This window comes from Pollachius pollachius (assembly GCF_949987615.1).
Source record: "Pollachius pollachius genome assembly, chromosome: 7".
NCBI lineage: Eukaryota > Metazoa > Chordata > Actinopteri > Gadiformes > Gadidae > Pollachius > Pollachius pollachius.
The window spans coordinates 1,141,768-1,164,712 of record NC_136940.1 but is presented as its reverse complement, the minus strand read 5'-3'; the positions used below and the strand labels follow the sequence as shown (position 1 = coordinate 1,164,712).

Here is a 22,945-nt window from a genome sequence, read left to right as displayed (position 1 = left end):
TTATACAACTAGGATGGATGCTTTACCACAATGCAGTAGTGTTGAGACCGATTAAGCACATAGACATAGACAGCACAGAGACAGGTCATTAAGGAGCAGGTCGGGGTTAGACAGTACAGAGACAGGTCATTAAGGAGCAGGTAGGGGTTAGACAGTACAGAGACAGGTCATTAAGGAGCAGGTAGGGGTTAGACAGTACAGAGACAGGTCATTAAGGAGCGGGTAGGGGTTAGACAGTACAGAGACAGGTCATTAAGGAGCGGGTAGGGGTTAGACAGTACAGAGACAGGTCATTAAGGAGCAGGTAGGGGTTAGACAGTACAGAGACAGGTCATTAAGGAGCAGGTAGGGGTTAGACAGTACAGAGACAGGTCATTAAGGAGCAGGTAGGGGTTAGACAGTACAGAGACAGGTCATTAAGGAGCAGGTAGGGGTTAGACAGTACAGAGATTGTTTATCTTGTAGGTTGGTATTCTAGTTTCTGATTGGTCGAGCGGTGACTCACCTCCAGGGGGGCGTGGTTTGGGCCGGCGGCCGCGGTGATGTCACTCCTCCTCAGGTTGATGACGTGGACTTCCTGCAGCAGTGTAGCGGTGGAGCGGCTAGCGCAGCCGGCTAGCGCGGCGAAGCTCCGGCGCAGGGCCTGCACCGGGTGGCTCTCCCCGACTGGCAGCAGCTCACACGGGCTGCGGGACAGAGGGCCTAGGGGGGGCATGGAGCAGCCGGTTAGCACGCTGTACAGACTGATGCTAACACTTCAAATGCTAACCCTTGTGATGCTAACTGTTCTGATGCTAACCCTTGTGATGCTAACCGTTCTAATGCTAACCCTTGTGATGCTAACCATTCTAATCCTAGCACGCGGCGCAGCAGGGTTAGCATACTGTAAAGTCTGGAGGTCAGGTCGACAGGTAGTGTACGTACGTCCAACTCATCGAAGGTGAACTCAGACACACATGGAGTAGAGCAGTGCTGTGTTTTATGAATATCCAAACATGAATAATACACCCTTTTGTTATTTTATAGTCAATGTTGTTCTGTTCTATCTAAGTACCTCTCACAGGCTGAGCTGTGCACTGATTGCTGCTTTGTGAGCATCTGTTGAGATAGCGGTCTACCGTTGATGCAGAACGCGGCGAGCCCTTTGAGACGGGATATCTACCTAACTGCAACGGGGTCAGCGAGGGAAACAACTCAACAGGAACCAGAGATAGAACGGGTTCAGAGAGCCACATCAAACCCCATCTGCTGTCGCTCTGAGACGCTCAGCAGATCGGATCACAGAGAACTCGTTCAGAGGAACGCTGGACCCAAAGGTTGATGTGTGCTCTGGGGAGCCCTCACTTCCTGGCTCTTAGACTGCAGTGGATCCTTTTGTACAGGTTAAAATAGACTTTTGTACTCTACTCAACTGGACTGTACTGTACTCTCCTTTACTCTACTCTACTGTACTGCACTGTACTGTACTGCACTGTACTCTTATGTATTCTACTGTACTGTACTATAATATACTCTACTGTACTATGATGTAATGTAATGTATTCTACTCTACAATACTCTACTGTACAGTATTCTACTGTACTCTACTGTACTGTATTCTACTGTACTCTACTGTACTGTACAGTATTCTACTGTACTCTACTGTATTCTACTTTACTCTACTGTACTGTACTCTACTGTACAGTATTCTACTATACTCCACTCTACTGTACAGTATTGTACTCTACTGGAGCCGGGGCGGGCCTCAGGCCTCTCGTCAACAGGACACACGATGCTCTCGATAGATCCTTCATCTATTCCTTATATGGTCAAACCAGAAGGTGGGCCAGAGCGCCCGGTTTAACGCTCCCCTGGCCACACAGACCATAATAAGCCCTGACTGTGGCCTCCAGGGGTTGCCGTAGAAACACGTCCTCCTCGACGATCCACCTGACATTATAGTCTGGAATTCAGACCTGGATCGCTGCTGACGACGGGCTTGTGGTGCAGATCAGAACAACATCAGAAGAGGAGGAGGAGCAGGAGGAAGAGGAGCAGGAGGAGGAGGTGGTATGGCGAGGAGGAGGAAGAGGATTAGAAGGAGGAGGAGGAAGTTGGTAGAGAAATAGCCGAGGCTCTTTGGTGTAAGACGGAGTCATTTAAGAGTTATTAATAGCGGTGAAGTTATTGTTCTTCACTCTCTCTTTCTAAAATAAGCGGTGGCGTAGTTCCCAGATAGTGATGAACTGGTCGTAGTAGATGGTAGATAGGCTCCATGGGTACAGTTTAAGTTCTGAGAAAAATACTTTGATGCTATTACTACTGGAGCGAGAACAAAAACAAGGAGGGAGGCAGAAAATTATGCACATACACACACAACCCGCAGTAGCAGGGTGCTAACCCTTCTGATGCTAACCCCTCTGATGCTAACCCTTCTGATGCTAACCCCTCTGATGCTAACCCTTCTGATGCTAACCCTTCTGATGCTAATCCTACTGATGCTAACCCTTCTGATGCTAACCCTTCTGATGCTAATCCTACTGATGCTAACCCTTCTGATGCTAATCCTACTGATGCTAACCCTTCTGATGCGGCGCTGATACCGAGTCTCTCCACTGGGAGAGAAGACCTCTTCACGGTTCATGTCACGAATCTTCTCCTGAGACCAAGCCCGGACAGATGTCTTCACCTCGCTTCGTGACATCACTGTCCTTCTCTGATGTTTCTGGTCCTCGTTCCCATGAAGCCTTGCTTTCCATAGCTCCCAGATACGATTCTAACCACAACAACTGTATCCAAACCTAACCCCCGTCTTAACCTAATGCCTCAACCGTAACCCTTTCCAATGCATCATGGGACATCGCCACTGAAGAGGCCTCCCACAAACCTTTGCCAGACACCAGTCATCAGGCCATCCGTCTCACCTTTCCCCCCCTGTCCCACCTCACCCCTCCCTCCCCCTCACCCCACCTCACCCATCCCTCCCTCCCCTTCACCCCACCTCACCCCTCCCTCCCTCCAGGCAGATATGAAGCAACAGGCAAACAGGATGGCATGACTCCACTCTGGAAGGCTGCCAACAGATTAGAGAACACTGAGCTGAGCGGTGAGACGTCTTTGTTCCAGCGTTGTCAGCGCCGGGGGGGCGGGGCAGCGCTGAAGAGAACGGGGCCCGCACACAACACAACAGGAAGTGGTTTCAGCCTCTCACTCAGAGCAGCGCACCAGTCCATTGGCCTGTGGAGGTGATCTGTGAGCTCCTTGTCGTAATGAAGATGATCTGGAAACACGAGATGGACTCCAAAGTGTTTTTATTTGAATCCAGCGCAGTCTGGCCAGCAGCAGGCAGAGAACCAGAGGCTTGAAATGCCATTATGATACGTTGACCTGGTGGACAGCTTTATAACCAGAGGATCAATAACTCTGAGCTCAGCGTCTGAAATAGAATGAAGGGTTTATTTGTTTCTTGTTTAGGGCTGAAACCGAGGTGAACTCCGACGCAACCACATATGCTCTCGCAATTAGTCTGAGCGCTTGGGAGAAAAACATGTGGGATGAAGGACCGAAACCTTCTGCTTCTGCTGGACCACAGCCGCACTTCACCTGGTCGCCCACTCTCTGCGTCTGTCTGTTTGTGTGTCTCTCTCTGTGTCCCTCTCTGTGTCTCTCTCTGTGTTTCTCTCTGTGTCTCTCTCTGTGTCTCTCTCTGTGTCTCTCTCCTTCACATAACCTCTCTCTTTCTTTCCTCTCTTCATCTATCTGTCTAGCCCTCTGTATGTCTGTCTGACTGTTTGTACCTGTCTCACTCTCTCATGTCTGTCTGTCCCTCTGTTTGTCCATCTGTCCGTTAGTCTGATTCTGTTGCTCTCCGTCTGTCTCTCTCTGTGTTGTTCTTGTCGCTCTCTGCTGTGTATCTTCTCTCCCTCTTCCTCTGTCATCACCTTCATCACTCTCCTTTTCTGCATCTGTCGGCTCTGTCCAGCTGTTGGTTTTTGCCTCAAATGGACCTTAGAGTTCCATAGAGACCCCACAACATAACAGACCCCACATCCTAACAGACCCAGACCCTCACAGACCCACAACCTAACAGACCCACAACCTAACAGACCCAAGACCTAGCAGACCCAGACCCTAGCAGACCCAGACCCTAGCAGACCCAGACCCTAGCAGACCCAGACCCTAGCAGACCCAGACCCTAGCAGACCCAGACCCTAGCAGACCCAGACCCTAGCAGACCCTAAGGATCAAGGCTGAAGTTCAGACCGACCCCCCGACCCAGACGCTCTGGCAGTAGGGACTCAGAAGCTGCGTCTGGGTCGGGGGTTCCAAGAGCAGTCTGACCTGACGAGATCCAGACTGCACAGCAAACAGCTGCAGAAGCATCTAGAACGTCTCCAGTAAACAGGATGGAGCAGTCGTATCATTCTGACTACGCAACCTTTTCCACCTTAATGTCAACTTGGGTTTTGCTGTTGTGTGTGTGTATGTATATATATATATATATATATATATATATATATACGTAGGTAAAAAAATAGATAGATGGATGGATAGATAGATTTTTGGTTTCTACAAGTTAAAACTTCTCGTAAACAGCAACTATTTTAAATAGTAAAAGGAATTTGGATTATAAGAGTTACAAAGTCTGGTCAAAATGGGGGAGGTCCAAATTACGTCCCTCACAATCTGTGGTTAAGAAAGTCCAAAGTGTACTGAATTACTTACTCTAAACAAAAGAAGTCCAACTCTAACCTCGGATATGGCACGCAGCACCATTTCCATGTAAGATATATTTCTGATCAGCAGGATTGCTTCATTATTCCACAGAACATGTTGATTTTGGAACCGTTGTGCGGTGATCGACTTAGTGGTGAGGTAAGATGATATTTAGTCCAAATTGTAATTAAGTAGCAAGACTGTGTAAGTAAAGTGCGAGCCAAACACCTTTTGCTTTGAACTAATCAAGGTTCAACTGTTGAGTCACACACAGTGAACACCCTCCCTTTGTTTGAGTGTCTTCTTACAATCCCTCAGAGAATGTCCCAATCAGACATCACCTCGTCCAAAACCTGCTGGTTTGATGTCGTCATGACTAACGAAGACAAAAGACGATGAAGAAGAGTTTTCATGTCTGTTGGAACTATTCGAGACCTGGAATATAACGGACAGGCAGCAAATATCTGCTGAACGCACAACACAACTAGCCAACACATGAGAGCCTTAATAAGTATGTTCTCTCCAGGGAGTCTGGGAGATGGAGTTTACCTCGCAGACACTCTGGCAATCGACCTCAAATCTAATGGGTCCTCAGGAAACAAGAATCCAGGCCAAAATACTTTGATTCCTCTTTTTGTGAGCCAGGTCAACAAACTAGCTCACATTGATTGTCATTGAATTGAATTCATTACCAATCTCAGATTTGTTAACAACTTAGGCCATGTTTTGTTCACCGAGCACCTATTACCCACCTGACAAACCCTGGAAGGAGGACAAACCCTGGAACCTCTGTTCCTCCTCCTCTAAGTTCCTCCTCCTCTGTGTCCCTTCTCTCGGTTCTCTCCCATCTAAGGGGCCGTGGTGGTAGAGTTAGGGGCAGTGTTTCTAGGTATAATGCAGGCCTGTGAAACTCTTGAGACTGGATCTGTGAAGAAGAGTCAGACTTATACAATCGACTTGAGGAGCTCGGGATAGAAAACAAACCTAGCCGGCAGAAAGCGCGTCCCATGTGCACCGGACTCCTGAAAGCGCTTTAATGGTTCTAAATGGGCTTGTTTAAGGTGGTCTAATTCGTAACGCAGGTGGACCATCTGCTCAGAGGATTGACCCAGAGGAGGCGGTTCTGAGCTCAGTAGAGCGAGGCCAGGGGCCCACAGTGGCCTGCAGAAGGTCCACTGCGCTGCCTTCCCCGCTGGGCAGCTTGCCAAGTTTCGGCCACAGGAAGTGATGTCAATCCCTGTGCCAGTTAGGGACAGATCTGATATTCCCAGCGAGCCTTTTCCGAAGATAAACAAACACAGCATCCAGAGTCCCTCAGTGCCCCTCGGCCTTCTGGGAAACCCCCGCGCTGTTTACTCAGACGGTCGCCCAGCGGCCGGTCGTATCCGACCGGCCGAACAGAGTCCAACCTTTGGGGTCTGAGGGGGCGCAGGAGGCGAAGTGTGTTTACCACAACATCCAACGGGTTCCTCGGGAAAAAAGAATCCAGGCCAAGATAGAGGGCTTTGATTCCTCTTTCTGTGAGCCAGATCAACCCATTAGTTCAACCGACTAGATCCATTGGGTTCGATCTGAATTCATTACCAGTCTCAGATTCGTTAACCACCTCCCCCTTGTTTCTCCTTTGACCCCGACCGTTCTTTATCTGCCCTCCTCTGCCCCTCCTGCCCTCCTCAGCCTCCCTGGGGCCGGGAGCCGGTCAGCGCTCGTACCCTACAGACCTCGGAGGGGGGTGGGAGCCTCGATGTACACATTCCACCAGGCCAGGGTGGGGTTAGCGTGTCCGGGTACAGCTAAGCCCGCTCTCCCCTTCCATATGAAGCGGCTTACACAAAGTCCCGGCCGGGTTTCCCAGGGAGGGATGGGGCAGCCATCCAGGGGGCAGAACAACATGGCCGCCGGTGTTTTTGTTGGGGGCGGGGGGTGGAGGAGGTGGGGGAGGAGGAGGAGGGGAGGGGATCCAGCCCTCCACCATGACTCCCTTATCCATGGGCCGGGGGCCGGGAGAGCAGGAATTAAATAAAGTATTTCATAGAAATAGAAAGTTCACGTCTTTGACCTCACGAGGAGCCAGCTCAGGGTGTAGGGGAGGAATCACAGGAGGAGGAGGAGAAGGAGGAGAAAAGGAGGGTAAAAAGGTGAAGGAGGAGGAGGGGGAGGAGGCCTGCCATCAGGGAAGTTGTAAACAGAAAGTGTGAAGAGAGAAAGTGTGAACAGAGCAGCCATCTTAACAGCGGCCTGCAGCCAGCTCCTCTCCAGAGAACCGCCGGCCATCGTCTGTCTGAGGAGCGTGAGGCCGAGAACACGACTCCAGCACACAGGACGGTGGAGCTCTCTCTATACGGACTCTGGACTGAATTATCAGACGCTGCTTTCATGATCATGATGACCAGACCTAGCACTGGTCTCTGTGTCGGTCTAATCCAAACAAGACTGTGTGTGTGTGTGTGTGTGTGTGTGTGTGTGTGTGTGTGTGTGTGTGTGTGTGTGTGTGTGTGTGTGTGTGTGTGTGGCGTAAGTTATGGTATGGTTTCTTTGGTTCTGGCTTTCTTCCATCTTATAATACAGTATGACGCTAATGCTGATCTCCCCACAGAAGGGAGGGAGGGGGTGAGAGGAGGGGAGGGAGGAGGGGGAGAGAGAGGAGGGGAGGGTGGGAGGGAGGGAGAGAGAGGAGGGGAGGGAGGGAGGGAGGGAGGAGGGAGGGGGAAATAGGAGGGAGAGGGGAGGGGAGAAAGGGAGGAGGGAGGGAGGACCCCTCAGAGAGCTGCTGGTTTCTGGCTCTCAGCTTTTGAAATCCCCTCCAAACAATACCCCACTGCACATGTGTGGATACGCGTGTGTGCGTGGAAATGCTTATTGAAGTGTGTACTACGTGTGTACTTTGCGTATGAATTGCAAGTGTCTGTGTTTGGGTGTATTGTGCATGCATTGTGTGTGTATGGTGTGTCTATTGTGTGTTTGTGTGTGTCTATGTATAGTGTCTATTGTGCATGCAACCTGTGTGTATTGTATGTCTATTGTGTGTGAGTGTGTGTATTGTGGGTGTGTGGGTGAACTGTGTGTATAGTGAGGGGTTTTGTGTGTCTGTGTGTGTGTACTGTTTGCATAGTCAGTGTTTTGTGTGTGTAAGTGTGTGTGTGTGTGTGTGTGTGCGTGCATGCGTGCCTACAGAGAGTGTGTGTGGGTTGCGTGCCTCATGTACAGCCATGTTGCCAGCAGACCCTGGTAGTTCCTCCAGAGGGGCCCCTCCTCCAGCGGCCCCTGGCCTGTCAGCGGAGCTCTAAGCTGGGCAGAGCGCTCGGCAAGGGCCCCTGGAGGAACGGCCCCCAGAGAGAGTCCAGCTCAGGGCCCCCAGACCTGAAAAGGGCCCCACTGGCCCCAGATGGCTAACGACACATTCCTGTGGCTGCTTTTAATAGCTTCATGTACGTTGGGCTTTAATATCTTTTTTTAAGTTGTGGTTTAATATCTTCATGTTTTCGAATCTTTCTTTGTGTTTTGTTTCTAATGCATTTATGTTTTGGTTTAATATCTTTATGTTGCTGGTTTTAATATCTCTCTTTATGTTTCTGGGGTCTTACATTCAAACATGAAACACATAGTCCATATATGTTTTCTGTAATCCTTTGGACAATCCAACAGAGAGTCAGAGAACAAACTGAGGACAGACAGAATTCATAGTCCTCAACAGAGGATGCGTTGCGTAATGCAGAGGATCTGAACATGAACCCTGGCTGTACTGTGCCCATGTCCTCCACCAGGTTGCTGTTGCCTCAGTGCGCCGCGGTGGGCATTAAACGGCCAGTTAAAGAGTCAACAATGGGAGCATCCATCTTGTTAAGAACACAGCCTCCCCCTGCGAGCCTCTTTAACCAGAACCACTCCGGAGTACTGTCCCCTGTGACGTCAGCGCTCTCTCTCTGGAGGACATGTACAGTCAAGCTCTCTCTCTCTCTCTCTACGCTATATAACTAACCTCTCTCCCTTCTATATAACTAACCTCTCTCTCTTCTATATAACTAACCTCTCTCTCTTCTATATAACTAACCTCTCTCCCTTCTATATAACTAACCTCTCTCCCTCCTCTCTATATAACTAACCTCTCTCTCTTCTATATAACTTACCTCTCTCTCTTCTATATGACTAACCTCTCTCTCCCTCCTCTCTATATAATTTACTTCTCTCTCTCTCCTCTATATAACTAACATCTCTCTCCTGCATATAACTCATCTCTCTCCTGTATTTAACTAATCTCTCTCTCTCCTGAATATAACTAACCTCTCTCTCTCTCTCTCTCTCTGTCTCTCTCTCTCTCCTTCTCTCCTGTATATAACTAACCTCTCTCTCCTGTATATAACTAATTTCTCTCCTGTATTTAACTAACCTCTCTATCTCTCTCTTTCTCTCCTGTATATAACTAACCTCTATCTCCTGTATATAACTAATCTCTCTCTCCCTCTCCCTCTCTCCCTCTCTCTCCTATATGACTAACCTCTCTCTTCCTGGCAGGAGCAACACAATGGAAAGTGGGCCCAGCTGGGTTGTATTAGCGGTTCTGGCAGCGCTGGTTTTACACGCCCGCTTACTGGAACTGCTCTGGAGGGGCGGGGCTTATCTTACTCTGATATATATATATATATATATATATATATATATATGTGTATTTGTGTGTGTGTGTGTGCGTGTGTGTGTGTGTGTGATGCATGGCTTCCAAAGACAGTTGGACACAAGCCCAAACTGTTCGTGACTCCTAGAGAACATATAGGACTTCTTATGGTGCAGGGAGAAGATCATTAAAGCTACCCAACCTAGAATAGTGTCTCTCTCTCTCTCTCTCTCTCTCTCTGTAATCAGAGACCCCCAGGATACCCCATAGATACGTCAACACCCCCCCCCCCCCCCCCCCCCCCCCCCCCCCGCTCTGCGGTGTATCAGACCTCCTCTGCTGGTCGCTAGGCAACATCTGTATCCTCCTGACCCGTGGAGAGTGTTGGTTTGGACCCGACAACCTACACCCCCGCCTGCCAGTCCCACTCCCCCCAACCACTCACCCTCTCTCCCCTGTTCCCCCCCCCCCCCCGAGTACTTCCTCTCTCCCCCCCCGCCCTCACTCTCTCTCCCCCCTCCCAGCATACAGATCATGTCAGTGAGAATTACAGAAAAAAATGTAATTTCATACATCCAATTCTCTCTACACTAATGCTAAAAAGTCCAGTCCCTCTCTCTCAGTCTCTCTCTCAGTCTCTCTCTCTCTCTCTCTCTCTCTCTGTGAGATCTCCTCTCTCTCTCTCGCTCTCTCTCTCTCTCTCTGAATCTCTAGCTCTCTCTCTCTCTGCTAGATCTTCTCTCGTTCTCAGTCTGTATCTCTGTGAGATCTCCTCTCTCCCCGCCCAGAGGACAGTGCAGTGAGGAGGATTGACGGTCCACCCTCTGGTCCGGCCGCTGGGGGCCGCCTTATGAGCTCCTCCTCCTGTCTCCAGGCGAGGAGCCTAGCAGAGATCAGCCGCACGGCGACAACACGTCAGTAAGGCCTTGAAACGCCGCCGCCTAAACCTCCACGCCGAACCAATGCGGTGTCAATAAACCTCCTCTCTCCAGGTCCCCGTTATCTCAGTCTCAAACTGGTTCAAAGCAAGACCCTCAACTAGGACTTAACTAGAGACACAAAGGAATGTGTGTGTCAATCATGGCTTCAAAAACCAAAGATGTAATCATGAAGCTACGCCTTCGTTAGAAGGTGAACCACGGAAGAAGAGGAGGTTGGGGGTTCACCACAGAAGAGGAGGTTGTGAGGTTAACCACAGAAGAAGAAGAGGTTGGAGGTTAACCACAGAAGAAGAGGAGGTTGGAGGTTAACCACAGAAGAGGAGATTGGAGCTTAACCACAGAAGAAGAAGAGGTTGGAGGTTAACCACAGAAGAGGAGGTTGGAGCTTAACCACAGAAGAGGAGGTTGGAGCTTAACCACAGAAGAAGAGGAGGCTGTGAGGTGAACCACCGAAGAGGTTGGAGCTTAACCACAGAAGAAGAGGAGGCTGTGAGGTTAACCACCGAAGAGGTTGGAGCTTAACCACAGAAGAAGAGGAGGCTGAGAGGTTAACCACCGAAGAAGAGGTTGGAGCTTAACCACAGAAGAAGAGGAGGTTGGCGTTTATTCACAGAAGAAGAGGAGGTTGGAGGTTAACCACAGAAGAAGAGGAGGCTGGGAGGTTAACCACAGAAGAAGAGGAGGCTGGGAGGTTAACCACAGAAGAAGAGGAGGCTGGGAGGTTAACCACAGAAGAAGAGGAGGCTGGGAGGTTAACCAGAGGCGTGGACACGTGTTCCGGCGTGCAGCGCCCGCCCGCCGCGACCCTCCGGTGGAGTCAGCTTCCTGCCTGGTGCTGATTTTGGCAACAGCTTGAAATTAATATCTGGCAGCGCTCCTGTATGACTTTATTTCACTGAAACCTGACGTCTGCAAAATAATGGGCCCTGCAGCGCAGCCCTCGGAAAGTCAAGCTTCTGGCCGAGCAGGGAGCAGATCCAGGGGTAGGAGGGCCGTGGGGAGGGAGGGGGGAGGGAGCGGGGGGGAGGGGGTACAAGGTGCTCTCAGTCTGGCGGGGAGAGTTATAGGGGACTCTGACCCTGAGCCACGCGGCGCGGAGAGAAGGAGAGTCTAAACATTACGTAAGATCTCCTGACGACGACGAGCACAGATGGGATTGTTTACACAGATGCCCCGGGACGTGTGAGAGACACAGGGCAGGAGGAGGAGGAGGAGGAGGAGGAGGAGGAGGAGGAGGTGGAGGTGGAGGTGGAGGAGACACAGGGGAGAGAGGAGGAGGAGGAGGAGGAGGTGGAGGAGGAGGAGGAGACACAGGGCAGAGAGGAGGAGGAGGAGACACAGGGCAGAGAGGAGGAGGAGGAGGAAGAAGAGGAGGAGGAGGTGGAGGAGACGTAGGGGAGGAGGAGGAGAAGGTGGAGGAGGAGGAGGAGGAGGCTCACAAGATAGAGAGGGGGAGACACAGGGCAGAGGAAAAGAGGTGACACACACAGAGGAGGAGCAGGAGACACACAGGAGAGAGGAAGGGCAGGAGACACACACACACACACACACACACACACACACACACACACCACACACACACACACACACACACACACACACACACACACACACACACACACACACACACAGCAGGAGGAGGAAAGGAGAGGAGGCAATAACATTCTAGTCGGCTGGTAACTCATAAATGAAGACATAAATATTAAACGTAGCCAGGCTGAGTTTCAAGAATTGAAGCATAAACTCGTCCCCTCTCTGCCAGCGGCTGACAGTCGTGCACACGGCGTCTCCGGAGGGGACGGCCAGGCCCCTCTGGACCCCGCCCGCCTGCTGACGTCCCCGCATTCTGCCCGGGATCCTGGCTTTGTTGGGGGAGCTGCGTGGGTCCAGCCCCGATGCCAGCCCCAACACTATTGTTCCTCTGACGTCCGAGCCGATCCCCCCCGAGGGTCGTTGGCGCTCCGCTGGACGGGGAAACAGCTCCTTTGTTCCTAACGTCTCAGCGCTCGCCTGCCAAGAGCTGCAATCAGCATTACGCCGTGAGAGGAAGAAACATGGACGCCCTGGGCTGGCAGACTGCAGCCCCCCCCCAAAGGAGCAGGGCGAGTTGGAGGAGACGGGACCACGACGGGACTGATACAGGCTCCAGGGAGCCCTGTCTCTGGGTGATCGGCCCGGATGGGAAATGGATTGCATTCATTAAGCGCTACCCTAACCAGTGGCCACTCGAAGCGCTTGACAATATGGCCTCACACACCCCGACGGCCGAGTCAGCCCCGCAGGGCGACAGCCAGCTGGTCAGGAGCAGTCAGGGTGAGGTGCCTTGCTCAGGGACACCTCGACACTGGGGATGGAACTAGCAACCTTCCGGTTACCAGCCGACCCGCTCTACCCCGTGAGCCATGCGGACCCCTTGAGACGGTCCCCCTCCCCGGGCAGTCTGTAGTTCGACCCCCGTGAATCAGGTGGGGGCGGAGGCCGTACCTGTACATACCTGCACTGTGGCTTGGCCGGGACACTACATTTGTCATCACTTTGCAAACACACTCACTTTCTTTGCTCGCAAAATTTCATTACTCACCGTTTGGACAAGTGCTATCTAGAAAGACATGCTGAGGGAAGGCACGGAAAATCCCAGGGTGTGTGGAAATCTGGGATTGCCCAACAGAGAAGCCGACAGCAGCGAGGAGAGGGATCGGTTCATGGCCCTGGGCCGCATTCACAACCCAGTATGCCTTCCTCTGCAGAATACATGCCTGACACACGCACGCACGCACGCACGCACACACACACACACACACACACACACATGGTCCTAGCAGAGAGGGGAGTGAGGGGGGGTACCTGTGTGGGCCAGGTGGGACGCAGCCAGCAGCAGCAGCAGGAGGGTGGGGGTCCCGGTCGTCATGGTGCCCAGGGTGGGCGTGTGGGTTGGATGAGGAGGGGTCAGAGGACGCTCCGGCGGTTCTCGAAGCGGTCTACAGACAGGCGGCTCCGGTCTGCAGCTGGGGAACCGGCGGGGAAGAGGAGGATTAGACACCATCAGGATTAGACATCGTTTAACCGGGAACCAACAACCCCCCCACGGACAGACGACCAACCCTCTCCCTCCCTCGTGACCAGAGCGCAAAGATCCTGCACCATGAGGCTCTAGACCAGGGGTCACCAACACAGCGCCTGCAGCCTCCAGGGCGCCCGCAAGGACCATGTGAGGGGCCCGCAGCCTGTTCTAAACATAGCAGTACTCATACAGGAACAACTCTTTCCCACTTTTTTTAAGTCATTGTTGATGATTATTGGGAGAGATCATTGACACGATTAGTGTCTTCACATAGAGGAGTATCATTAATCTTTAATAATAATATATAACTAAAGGCAAACCGAGCAAATGTGTTGTTTCAGAAGAGTGTATCAAACTGGGTGCCCTTGAAGTAGCGCTCAGGTTCAAAAAGGTCGGTGACCCCTGGTCTAGACCCCATGGATCTGGATCATACCGGCCTGGATCACAGGTCTGGACTCCACGGGTCGTTCAGGCCATTCATCTGTGAGGGCTAATCTGAAGTCAAGCTAGCTTAATACAAACTGCCTGGTTAATGCCCCCCCCCCCCGCTGAGAGGGAGTTTAATTCGACACCAGAGAGAGGGCAGGCGGGGGGGGCGGGGTTACCCCAGGAGCTGCTGTGGTTCATTAAGCCCACTCTAATTGAGAGGGAGGAGGAGGGGGGGCTGTTAGAGGCGGCTCCACTGAACTCCCCTCAGCTGAACTCTGAGGCCACCAGCAGCACAACCAGACCCACATTAACTACAGCCCAAAGCACCCCCATCTGGGAGGAGACGGGACTTCTCTGGAGACCCAGCTGGGGGGAGATTGACTGTGGGGGTACATTTTGGAAGCCTTGCATGAACAATTTGTGATTTTCTAAATAATACCGTTAGACTGCAGTGGGCCCCCCCCCGTGTGTCCTAATGGAAACCACAGGATGTGTATGTGACTGTGCTCAGCTACCAGGGTTACCAGGAGTAAACAAACACACATATTCAACCACAAGGACATGTTTGTTCTAGATTGGCTCAGACGGGCATGGGGATGATGGCAGTGACGGGGTTTAATGCCAGTGTTTGGCAGAAGACTCACACACAAGTTACTAGTGAGTCCTACACCAGAGGCGTCCATCGGAAGACACTTAGTGAGCTCAGACACCTGGCGTCAAAGGAGTGAGAGTGAGAGAGCTGAGTGAGAGGGAGAGAGCTGAGTGAGAGGGAGAGGGAGAGAGCTGAGTGAGAATAAGAGAGCTGAGTGAGAGTGAGAGAGCTGAGTGAGAGTGAGAGCTGAGTGAGAGGGAGAGAGCTGAGTGAGAGGGAGAGGGAGAGAGCTGAGTGAGAATAAGAGAGCTGAGTGAGAGTGAGAGAGCTGAGTGAGAGTGAGAGCTGAGTGAGAGAGAGAGAGCTGAGTGAGAGGAAGAGGGAGAGAGCTGAGTGAGAATAAGAGAGCTGAGTGAGAGGGAGAGAGCTGAGTGAGAGAGCTGAGTGAGACTGAGAGTGAGAGCTGAGTGAGAGAGCGTCGGCCTTGCAGCCACACAGCGGTCCTGACGTTCCGCTGAGGCAGGAGCTGTCCCTGTTGTCATCAGGATCTCACCCTCCTCCTTCACCCAGATCCTTCAGATAACACCAAGCTAAGCCTTCATAAGTCCAACACAACAACCTCCTGCCCACACTCCTCTCTCCAACTCACGTTCCCACCGTTCTCTTCCTGTACATCACAACTCTGACATCCAGAGCGAGACTTCTCCCTGAGCGAGAGTTGGTCAGACACCACAAACAGACCGGATCGCGCCACTGGTGAAGAATGAAGCTGTATTTCTCTGTGCGGGTCCTCTCCATAAAGTCCTCAGACCAACCTCGCAGGTCCGTGGCAGAAACAGCGCTATGACAGGACGCGATGGGTGCTGTTGCCCAAAAGAGTTCCAGCATGCAGCAGCTGAAGAACTCGCTCCATTCTGGACCGATTTCAACAATTGTTGTTCTCCTCAATCATCACTTAGAAGACCCGCTGGGAAAACAAGGTGTAGGTTGAACAATCCCGATGGTATCCTATGAGGAACAGTTAGGGGTCAAAGTGCATATTGGCAACACCCAGACCGGCACACCAACACACTGCCAGCATCTGGTCTCTGCTGTCCGCCGTGCGTCTGGGTCCAAAGGAGGCTTCATTAACGGTATGTATGCATTGTTTTGATTGTCTTTCTACGCCATCTATGGTGTCGTGGGTCTGGCGAGGACATGAGGGTTCCTCGGAGTGGGAGGGGGGAGGGGATGTTATTAGCTATTGAACCGTCATGAAGTTTCACCAAACATTCCTCAGCAACACTCTGAAGGAAGCCAAGCTATAACCTCCAAGAACGCTGGCCGGACCACACTCATTCACCACGGGCCAGGACGCTGTCTGGGGAGGAGAGACGTTCTCACGGCGGAGGAGAGACAGTCTCACAGCGGAGGAGAGACAGTCTCACGGCGGAGGAGAGACAGTCTCACGGCGGAGGAGAGACAGTCTAACGGGGCTTTCTGCAGACAAGAGAAAGTCTAACTGGAGGGGGAGACAGCCTGACTCTGCTTTCTACAGAGGAGAGACAGTCTAAATGTGAACGAGAGATAGCCTGCATGTGAAGTGAGGGAGGGAGGGAGGGGGAAAGAGAGAGAGGCAAAGACAGAGAGAGACAGAGACCAAGAGAGGGAGAGGGAGGCGATCCTCTGTGAGGAGGAGCAGGAGGGAGGTGAGATGTGCGTCGGTGCTATCCAGGCTGAGGACAACAGCCCCATTGAGTCTGGCAGCTGCAGGCGCTGGGAAGTCATTTGGAGGAACCTTGATAAATATTACACTTCCACCTGGCCCCGCCCCCTGTTTGATTTACCCCCTCCCCCCCCCCGGGGCCGGTCACGCTGTCAGAGCTCTGCATCAGCAGTATGGCATGACACCCAGGAGTTAAAGGCGACCCCCACTTCACCCGGAGGGGTCCCCGGGTGGAGTGGGGGTCAAGACCGTGAGCGAGGGGAAAAGAACCAGGCACTTCAAAGGGTCCCGGACCACATGAAACAGGACCTCCCCTGACCCCCACCCTGAAGCGCCTCTGAAGTCCCTGCTTTTTTATTCCTTTTTTTTTTTTACTTCCTTCCTTATTTAACTCAAGTGAAATTACTTTGTTATTTTAAACTACTATTTGGGGCTTTCTCCCACCTAGTGACAACAAACCTCAACACTGCAACACACACACTTCCACACACATAAACACACACACTCACACCCACACACCCACAGACACACACACACATGCATATTATATTAAAACCTGGGTGCTGCCAGTCTTGGATGGCTAAATGCTTTGAGTTCTATCTTCTCCTTCCGCCGCTGGCTCACACTGCAGAGACCACCTCCCCCCCCCACACACACCTTCTCAACAGGGACCCCGCTACAGCCTTCATTCGTATTCAAGAAATCTCTGATGACAGCCCCGAATTGTAAAAGAGGCTGAAGGAAAGGCCACGCTGTCACACCTTCTACTGCACTGCACAGGAACAAAGCCGCGGGTTTGAGCCCCCCTGTCTGAAGCCTACCTGTAGGCATGCTTGAGCAAGGAGCGAAAGACCGTTTTCTTCGGAGAGCAATATTTCACAGTGTGATAGTTTTGGGATCTTCAAGATCTTCAAAATACAAAACTTTGATAAGGAAGCAGAAAGAACTCAACCGGTTCTTAGAACTATGTAGTCAGAGCAGCTGGACCTTCTCGCTATAATTCTGTATTTCACAGCTCGTTTCACGCCGTAATGACGTTCATCTGTTGTGACAAAGCCAATCATCTATTTATGGCGGCATAACGTCGCCGTTCCGCTCAATGCTCCGACGCGACAGCGGGACGATGTGGAGGGAGTTTGACCTACGAGTTCACTGAACATGTGGAGCGCTGTATTAGTCAACTTTACAGATATAGAATAAGAATTTAGCTTAATCATGATAACTGTTAACTTATTAATCTATTATTCAACCAACAGAAGTAGGTAAGGTTAGGTTATATAATAAGACTATTATTATAGTATTATTAACAAATATATAGTTTCAAAATACTATTATAGTATTTTGAAACTATTATAGTATTATATATTTATACGATTATAGTATTTTGAAACATTATAATTTTTCAGTCTAATTCCGGAAGGATCTTACTCCATCATTTGGATAAAAATCGGCACATAAACAAATGGACTGAATTGATGCAGTGCTTTTGAATGATATTACATTTATGATCACCGTGTTTGCGTCCCTCGGACGCTGGTCCACACCATGCTTGCGTGCTCAAATAAAGCACTCAACACTACTCTAAATATTTAGGACCGGTCATAAAATACAAAGCCAACCACCTTCACGACAGAAGGCAAATAACGGCTGGGCATCAACCGCGTCCGTTAAGGTGAGCTTCACAGGGGAGCAAGAGTGCACAGTGATTAATATGCACGTTTGGTTTGCATGTTATCTACTTATTTGTTTTATTTTTTCAGTTTTTTTTATATTTAATGACTACGACCTAAGCCACTACATTCTAACACAATATATAAATACAAATTGTGTAATGTATATTATATACATGTCGCCGGGAATATTTGAAAATATATAGATTGAATATTTCAACGTGAATGTTTCGTCCATAGTGAGGAAGATTTCCACAGTTGCCAGTTATGGAGAGCATACACATTGTTATCACCAGCATTGAAATATGGGAGGTTGCCGCGGAGACCCTACGGGTCACCAATAGTCCCTATCAACCCGGGGAGTGTCTTCAGAGACTGGCTGTGTGTCCTCAGACCCCGTTGTGTGTCCTCCTCAGAGACGGGCTGTGCGTCCTCAGACCCCGTTGTGTGTCTTCAGAGACGCGCTGTGTGTTTGCGTTGGAAAGCAGAAACACAATAGCTGGTGTGTTCCCCGAATGGAGACGGACCCACAATACTGTACAGTAGATACACACCGATACTCGACAGTCACGCGTTAGGACGGCTTCAAAGAGCATGCAACTTATTCTAATAAAGATAATGTCCACATCTCCGGAGCGCAGATTACCCACTGTATGCATGCTCCGAACATATTAGCCTACAGCATATCGCTGAGATAAGGAGACCTACCATAAGGAGTCTTTAGGAAACCTCTGAGTAGACTTGGTCCAACGTGTAGTTCAACGTGTAGTTGTAGTCTCGAAGTAGAAAGCGATCCCTGCTCGTCTCTGTCATCCCGCGGTGGAGCGACACGGAGGCTTATTATCCACAGGAACCCAGAAAACAAACTTTAAAGACGTATCTCCTCCGCTGACTCCACTAAGTTGATTCTTAAGGGGGTGGGGCTTAGGAGGGGGGGAGACCGAGAGAGAGAGAGAGAGAGAGAGAGAGAGAGAGAGAGAGAGAGAGAGAGAGAGAGAGAGAGAGAGAGAGAGAGAGTCAGAAAAACAGACTGGACTTTTCACAACATACTTTTTATCTATTATAATATTGCTACACTTCTACTACACATGTAAACAATCAAAGTCAATGACGGATCTTAAATTAGTATAATTGATTGATTCACATAATACTGGCATACATATTATAATGTGGTAGTTATTTAACGTGTGTGCATGTGCGTGTCTTTTCATGTGTGTGTGTCTGGTCATGTGCGTTGTGAAATGTATGTCGTGTGTGTGTGTGTGTGTGTGTGTGTGTGTGTGTGTGTGTGTGTGTGTGTGTGTGTGTGTGTGTGTGTGTGTGTGTGTGTGTGTGTGTGTGTGTGTGTGTCCGCTCATGTGCGTTGGTAAATGTATCTCATACGACATGTGGAGCAGCAGCGTCACCTCCCTCAACACACAAACACAAAAAACTGAGCAAACAAACAAAACAACCAACAAGTGACATCACGACTCTGGTCTGAAGGCGCCTGGCGGGGAACACAGCGAGGAGCTCTGTGATTGGCTGAGACGAGCGGAGACGCGGTGACAGCAGAGAGGAAGGTGGATGCTGCGTCTTTCACAAGACAGGTTGACATGGAAACGCTGAGAGGGCTTGTGATTATCCGACGTCTCATACATATGTATGCACCTCGTCTGTTTGAGGGAGGGGGAAAGAATTTAAATCACACCGACCTCTTTTAAACACATTTAACACAGTTTTTTAAAACAAATTCATTATGTGCGTTTGCGTGTGCGTGTTTATGTTATAACAATATTAAAATAAAGGCATCAAATAAAAAAAGGGTTGATATTTTGATACTATACAATATCCTGTTTGAAATCTGAGGACAATAACAAGCTCAGCGCGTCTCCTCCCCTGGAGGCGGTGAGTCTGCGCACTGGCGCACTCTACTGGTTATTTTGGGGAAGATCTTTCTTTCCACAAAACACAATTTATACTTCAATGTCCACAGCTTTAATCAGTTTGAAGTAAAGCCGAGCAGTTCATTCGTGTTTTTGTGTCATCACCAGTCCCGGGGTAGCAAGGGAACCCCGCTATGTACCCTCACCACCATCACACCAATGAACGACGGATATTGTCCACAGGAAGTACGCCGGCCCGAGCCCCCCCCCCCCCCCGTGGCTCAAAGGTTCAAAGGCAACCAAACGACTAAAGCAGCCAGTTTAACACATCAAATCTGCAGCAATGTCCTTACAAAAGGTTTTCAGAAGTGAACCTACCTGGTGGAAGAGTCCTGCTTAGATGTGTTTTCCTCACTTTAATCATATCGCTGTTTGGTTAATTGGTGCAACAATCGCACCGGTTCCAGGCTCCTGTAATTGATTTGATTGCGTTAACTCAAATTACTTGGTTGTGTTTATTATTCGGTGATATCGTGTAGCCAATGTCATGCGGGAGCCGGCTCAAACGCTGGGCTTTCTGTCATACATTTTGGTCAACACATTTAAAGTGGAAGAAGTTCACATATCCACTGTTGGGAGCTCAGTGGAGCTTCTGCAGTTGTTGGGGAGAACACGGGATATGTTGCAACTTCCTGTGAAGTTAAAACGGCCCGCGGCGACAGGAAGGCCGTATGGACGTCAGCAGGTGCACCGGATCACCGCAGGAGGTAGACCGGCATGGAGGAGAGTCTCGGGGTCCTACTGAGGGACGTCCAGCGGGTACCTACTACTGGTCTTCTGGTCTGTCCTTGTAATGTGTAGATATGCAGACTGTCCTAACGTGTAGGCCTATACCTACAGTCTATCATTCTAACGTGTAGAGTCTGTCCTAACGTCAGGACACACGGAATGTCCTAACTAACGTGTAGACACACGGATTGTCTTCTAATGTGCAGAGCAGCTCTAGTGGCAGTAGGCCTACCGGCTGGGTTGTTATTTGCGGGGTTTATTATTTGGGGCAGATGTGGTGGTAAAACTGAATTAGCCTGTTTAGGTCATCTTTGGACCATATTTAACTGGTTTTGGATCACCATATTTAACTGGTCTTGGATAAATTGTGGTTTTATTATAAATATTATTTATGCGTGTAGATTCTGAGATGAGATGTTTAGGACACTTTAATACTTCGAAACGACACCTCTGGTAAAAAAAATTTAAAAAATCGTTCCTTGTGGGCTTTGAGCGCATTCGTAAAACAAGTTTGACAGTTTGAAGTGCGTTGTTAGCTTCACATGCTAGGCTACAGGACAGGTGTGCACGTGGAGCTTCCACTAATCCGCTGTCAGCTGTCAACGCGGCAGCCAATCCGCCTCGGCGGGAGGCGAGGTAACTGACGGCGTTGCGTGGTTCAATCCCCAGAGTTGCCGTAGAAACATCCCGAAGTCTTTAACTGGCGCTTATCAAAATTAAAGCCATGATTATCACCGAGGGTTCTCTTCTGATTGGTTGTTCGCATGCTAAACACGCGCTAACGCTAGCGGCTAACACGTTGAAGGTTAAGTGACGACTTCAACTTAAAAAAGAGGTAAAACAGGTTTTAATACGTTATTAAACACCTAAAGTACATTTTACACAGATATCTGATGTTTAAGTAGCGACTGCTTGTCGGACTCTGTGGATATTTGATAGAATAGTTATCTCGAGGGCTAAATAAGATCGTAATCGTCAACGTTACCTTGGAGGGCTCCTCCACTCAACACACCAACTGAAATCAAATCCAATCAGATTGCCGTGGCCCCTGGAGGGTGAGGGACCGCACTGGGGCCCCGCTGTGACTCACTGGGCTGTGCTTCGTGCACACGCACAGAGGGTCAGACAGTTGGGGACACTGTTCCCCCTTTATTTTTTTTTGAGTTTGTCTATTAGTTTGTGTTTGAGATATGGGGGGGGGGGGGGTCGTAGTCCCAATTTTAATGATTGCACTACTAAAAGGAACGCACGTGAGCTTAAAGAATATAGGGTTAAAGTGTCTTACTACCGTGGCAGTAAGGGACGGGTTAGGGTTAAAGTGTCTTACTACCGTGGTAGTAAGGGACGGGTTAGGGTTAAAGTGTCTTACTACCGTGGCAGTAAGGGACGGGTTAGGGTTAAAGTGTCTTACTACCGTGGCAGTAAGGGACGGGTTAGGGTTAAAGTGTCTTACTACCGTGGCAGTAAGGGACGGGTTAGGGTTAAAGTGTCCAAACCCGACCCTGAGAACAGTCTGTTGTGTGCAGGTCACAGAGTGACCGTCGTAGCCGTCTGGCTGAAGAGAGCTGCACCGCGGCATGTCCAGCGTGAAGCCACCCCCCAGGAACCCCCCGCCCCCTGCGGTGCGGCACCCCCGGGGCCCGGGGCCCGGCAGCGCCGAGCTGCAGTACCTGGACCGGGTGGTCCTGCGGGCCCTCTGCAAGCACCAGTTCTCCTGGCCCTTCAGCGAGCCCGTCGACGCCGCCGCACTCAACCTCCCCGTGAGTTCCCCCCCCCCGTCCTAGGGCCCTGGCTCTTGCGTTCTGGAACCTGGCTATTGTAGTACCTCTGCTATTTTAGAACTCTGGCTGATCCTAGGGCCCTTGCTGCAAGGTCTGTGTTTTATTTTTTTCTATCGGTTGATTGTTTCCGTCTGTTCCGCTTGGTGGCAGGATTACTACACGATCATCAGCAGCCCCATGGACCTGAGCACCATCAGGCAGCGGCTGCAGAACCAGTACTACTGGAACACCATGGAGTGTGTGCAGGACTTCAACGCCGTGTTCACCAACTGCTACATGTACAACAAGGTACCCCCTCACTCTGCCGGGCCCGAAGCTGGTCCCCCCATCACCGCTAAGGGACTCCCGAACAGGTTCATGTGGTCAAAGTGCCATGACCACAGAATTATACCTCGGTGACTGAGGAGGTGGTGCATAGTCCTGGGCCTCCTCTAGGTCTAGTGGTGGCGGTATCCATGGCTACCTGACTGTTGTGTTGTGCGTAGCCCGGAGATGACATCGTGCTGATGGCCCAGACCCTGGAGAAGGTCTTCCTGGAGAGACTGGCCCTGATGCCCCATGAAGAGGAGAAAGAGACGGAGAAGAAGCAGGACTCCAGTAGACCTCCTGGTAGAGCTAGGAAGAGGAGCAGCACAGGTGGGACCCCACACCTAGAACCACAACAGGTAGAACCACGACAGGTAGAACCCCAACAGCTGGATAGTTGGAACCCCACATGGATGGCTAGTAGAACCAATAGACCTTCATAGTGAGGAAGGGTAAAGGTTCTGCATGTATACAGTGCTCTGCTAACCAATACGGCCTGACA

At 50.5% G+C, this 22,945-nt stretch overlaps 1 protein-coding gene across 2 annotated transcripts in view; it reads right to left on the bottom strand.

The window, feature by feature from the left end:
* Nucleotides 1-18,587, bottom strand: part of tgfbr3 (transforming growth factor, beta receptor III) — a 56,946-nt gene extending 38,359 nt beyond the window's left edge. For both annotated transcript variants that reach the window (XM_079739703.1, XM_079739704.1), the window contains exons 1-3: nucleotides 18,411-18,587; nucleotides 13,090-13,250; nucleotides 506-702 (exon numbers count right to left, since the gene is read on the bottom strand). In XM_079739703.1, coding sequence (XP_079595829.1) covers nucleotides 506-702; nucleotides 13,090-13,153 — 261 coding nt within the window. In that variant the 5' untranslated portion in view covers nucleotides 13,154-13,250; nucleotides 18,411-18,587. The remainder of the gene's footprint in view (nucleotides 1-505; nucleotides 703-13,089; nucleotides 13,251-18,410) is intronic.
* Between the last annotated feature and the right edge of the window lie 4,358 nt (nucleotides 18,588-22,945).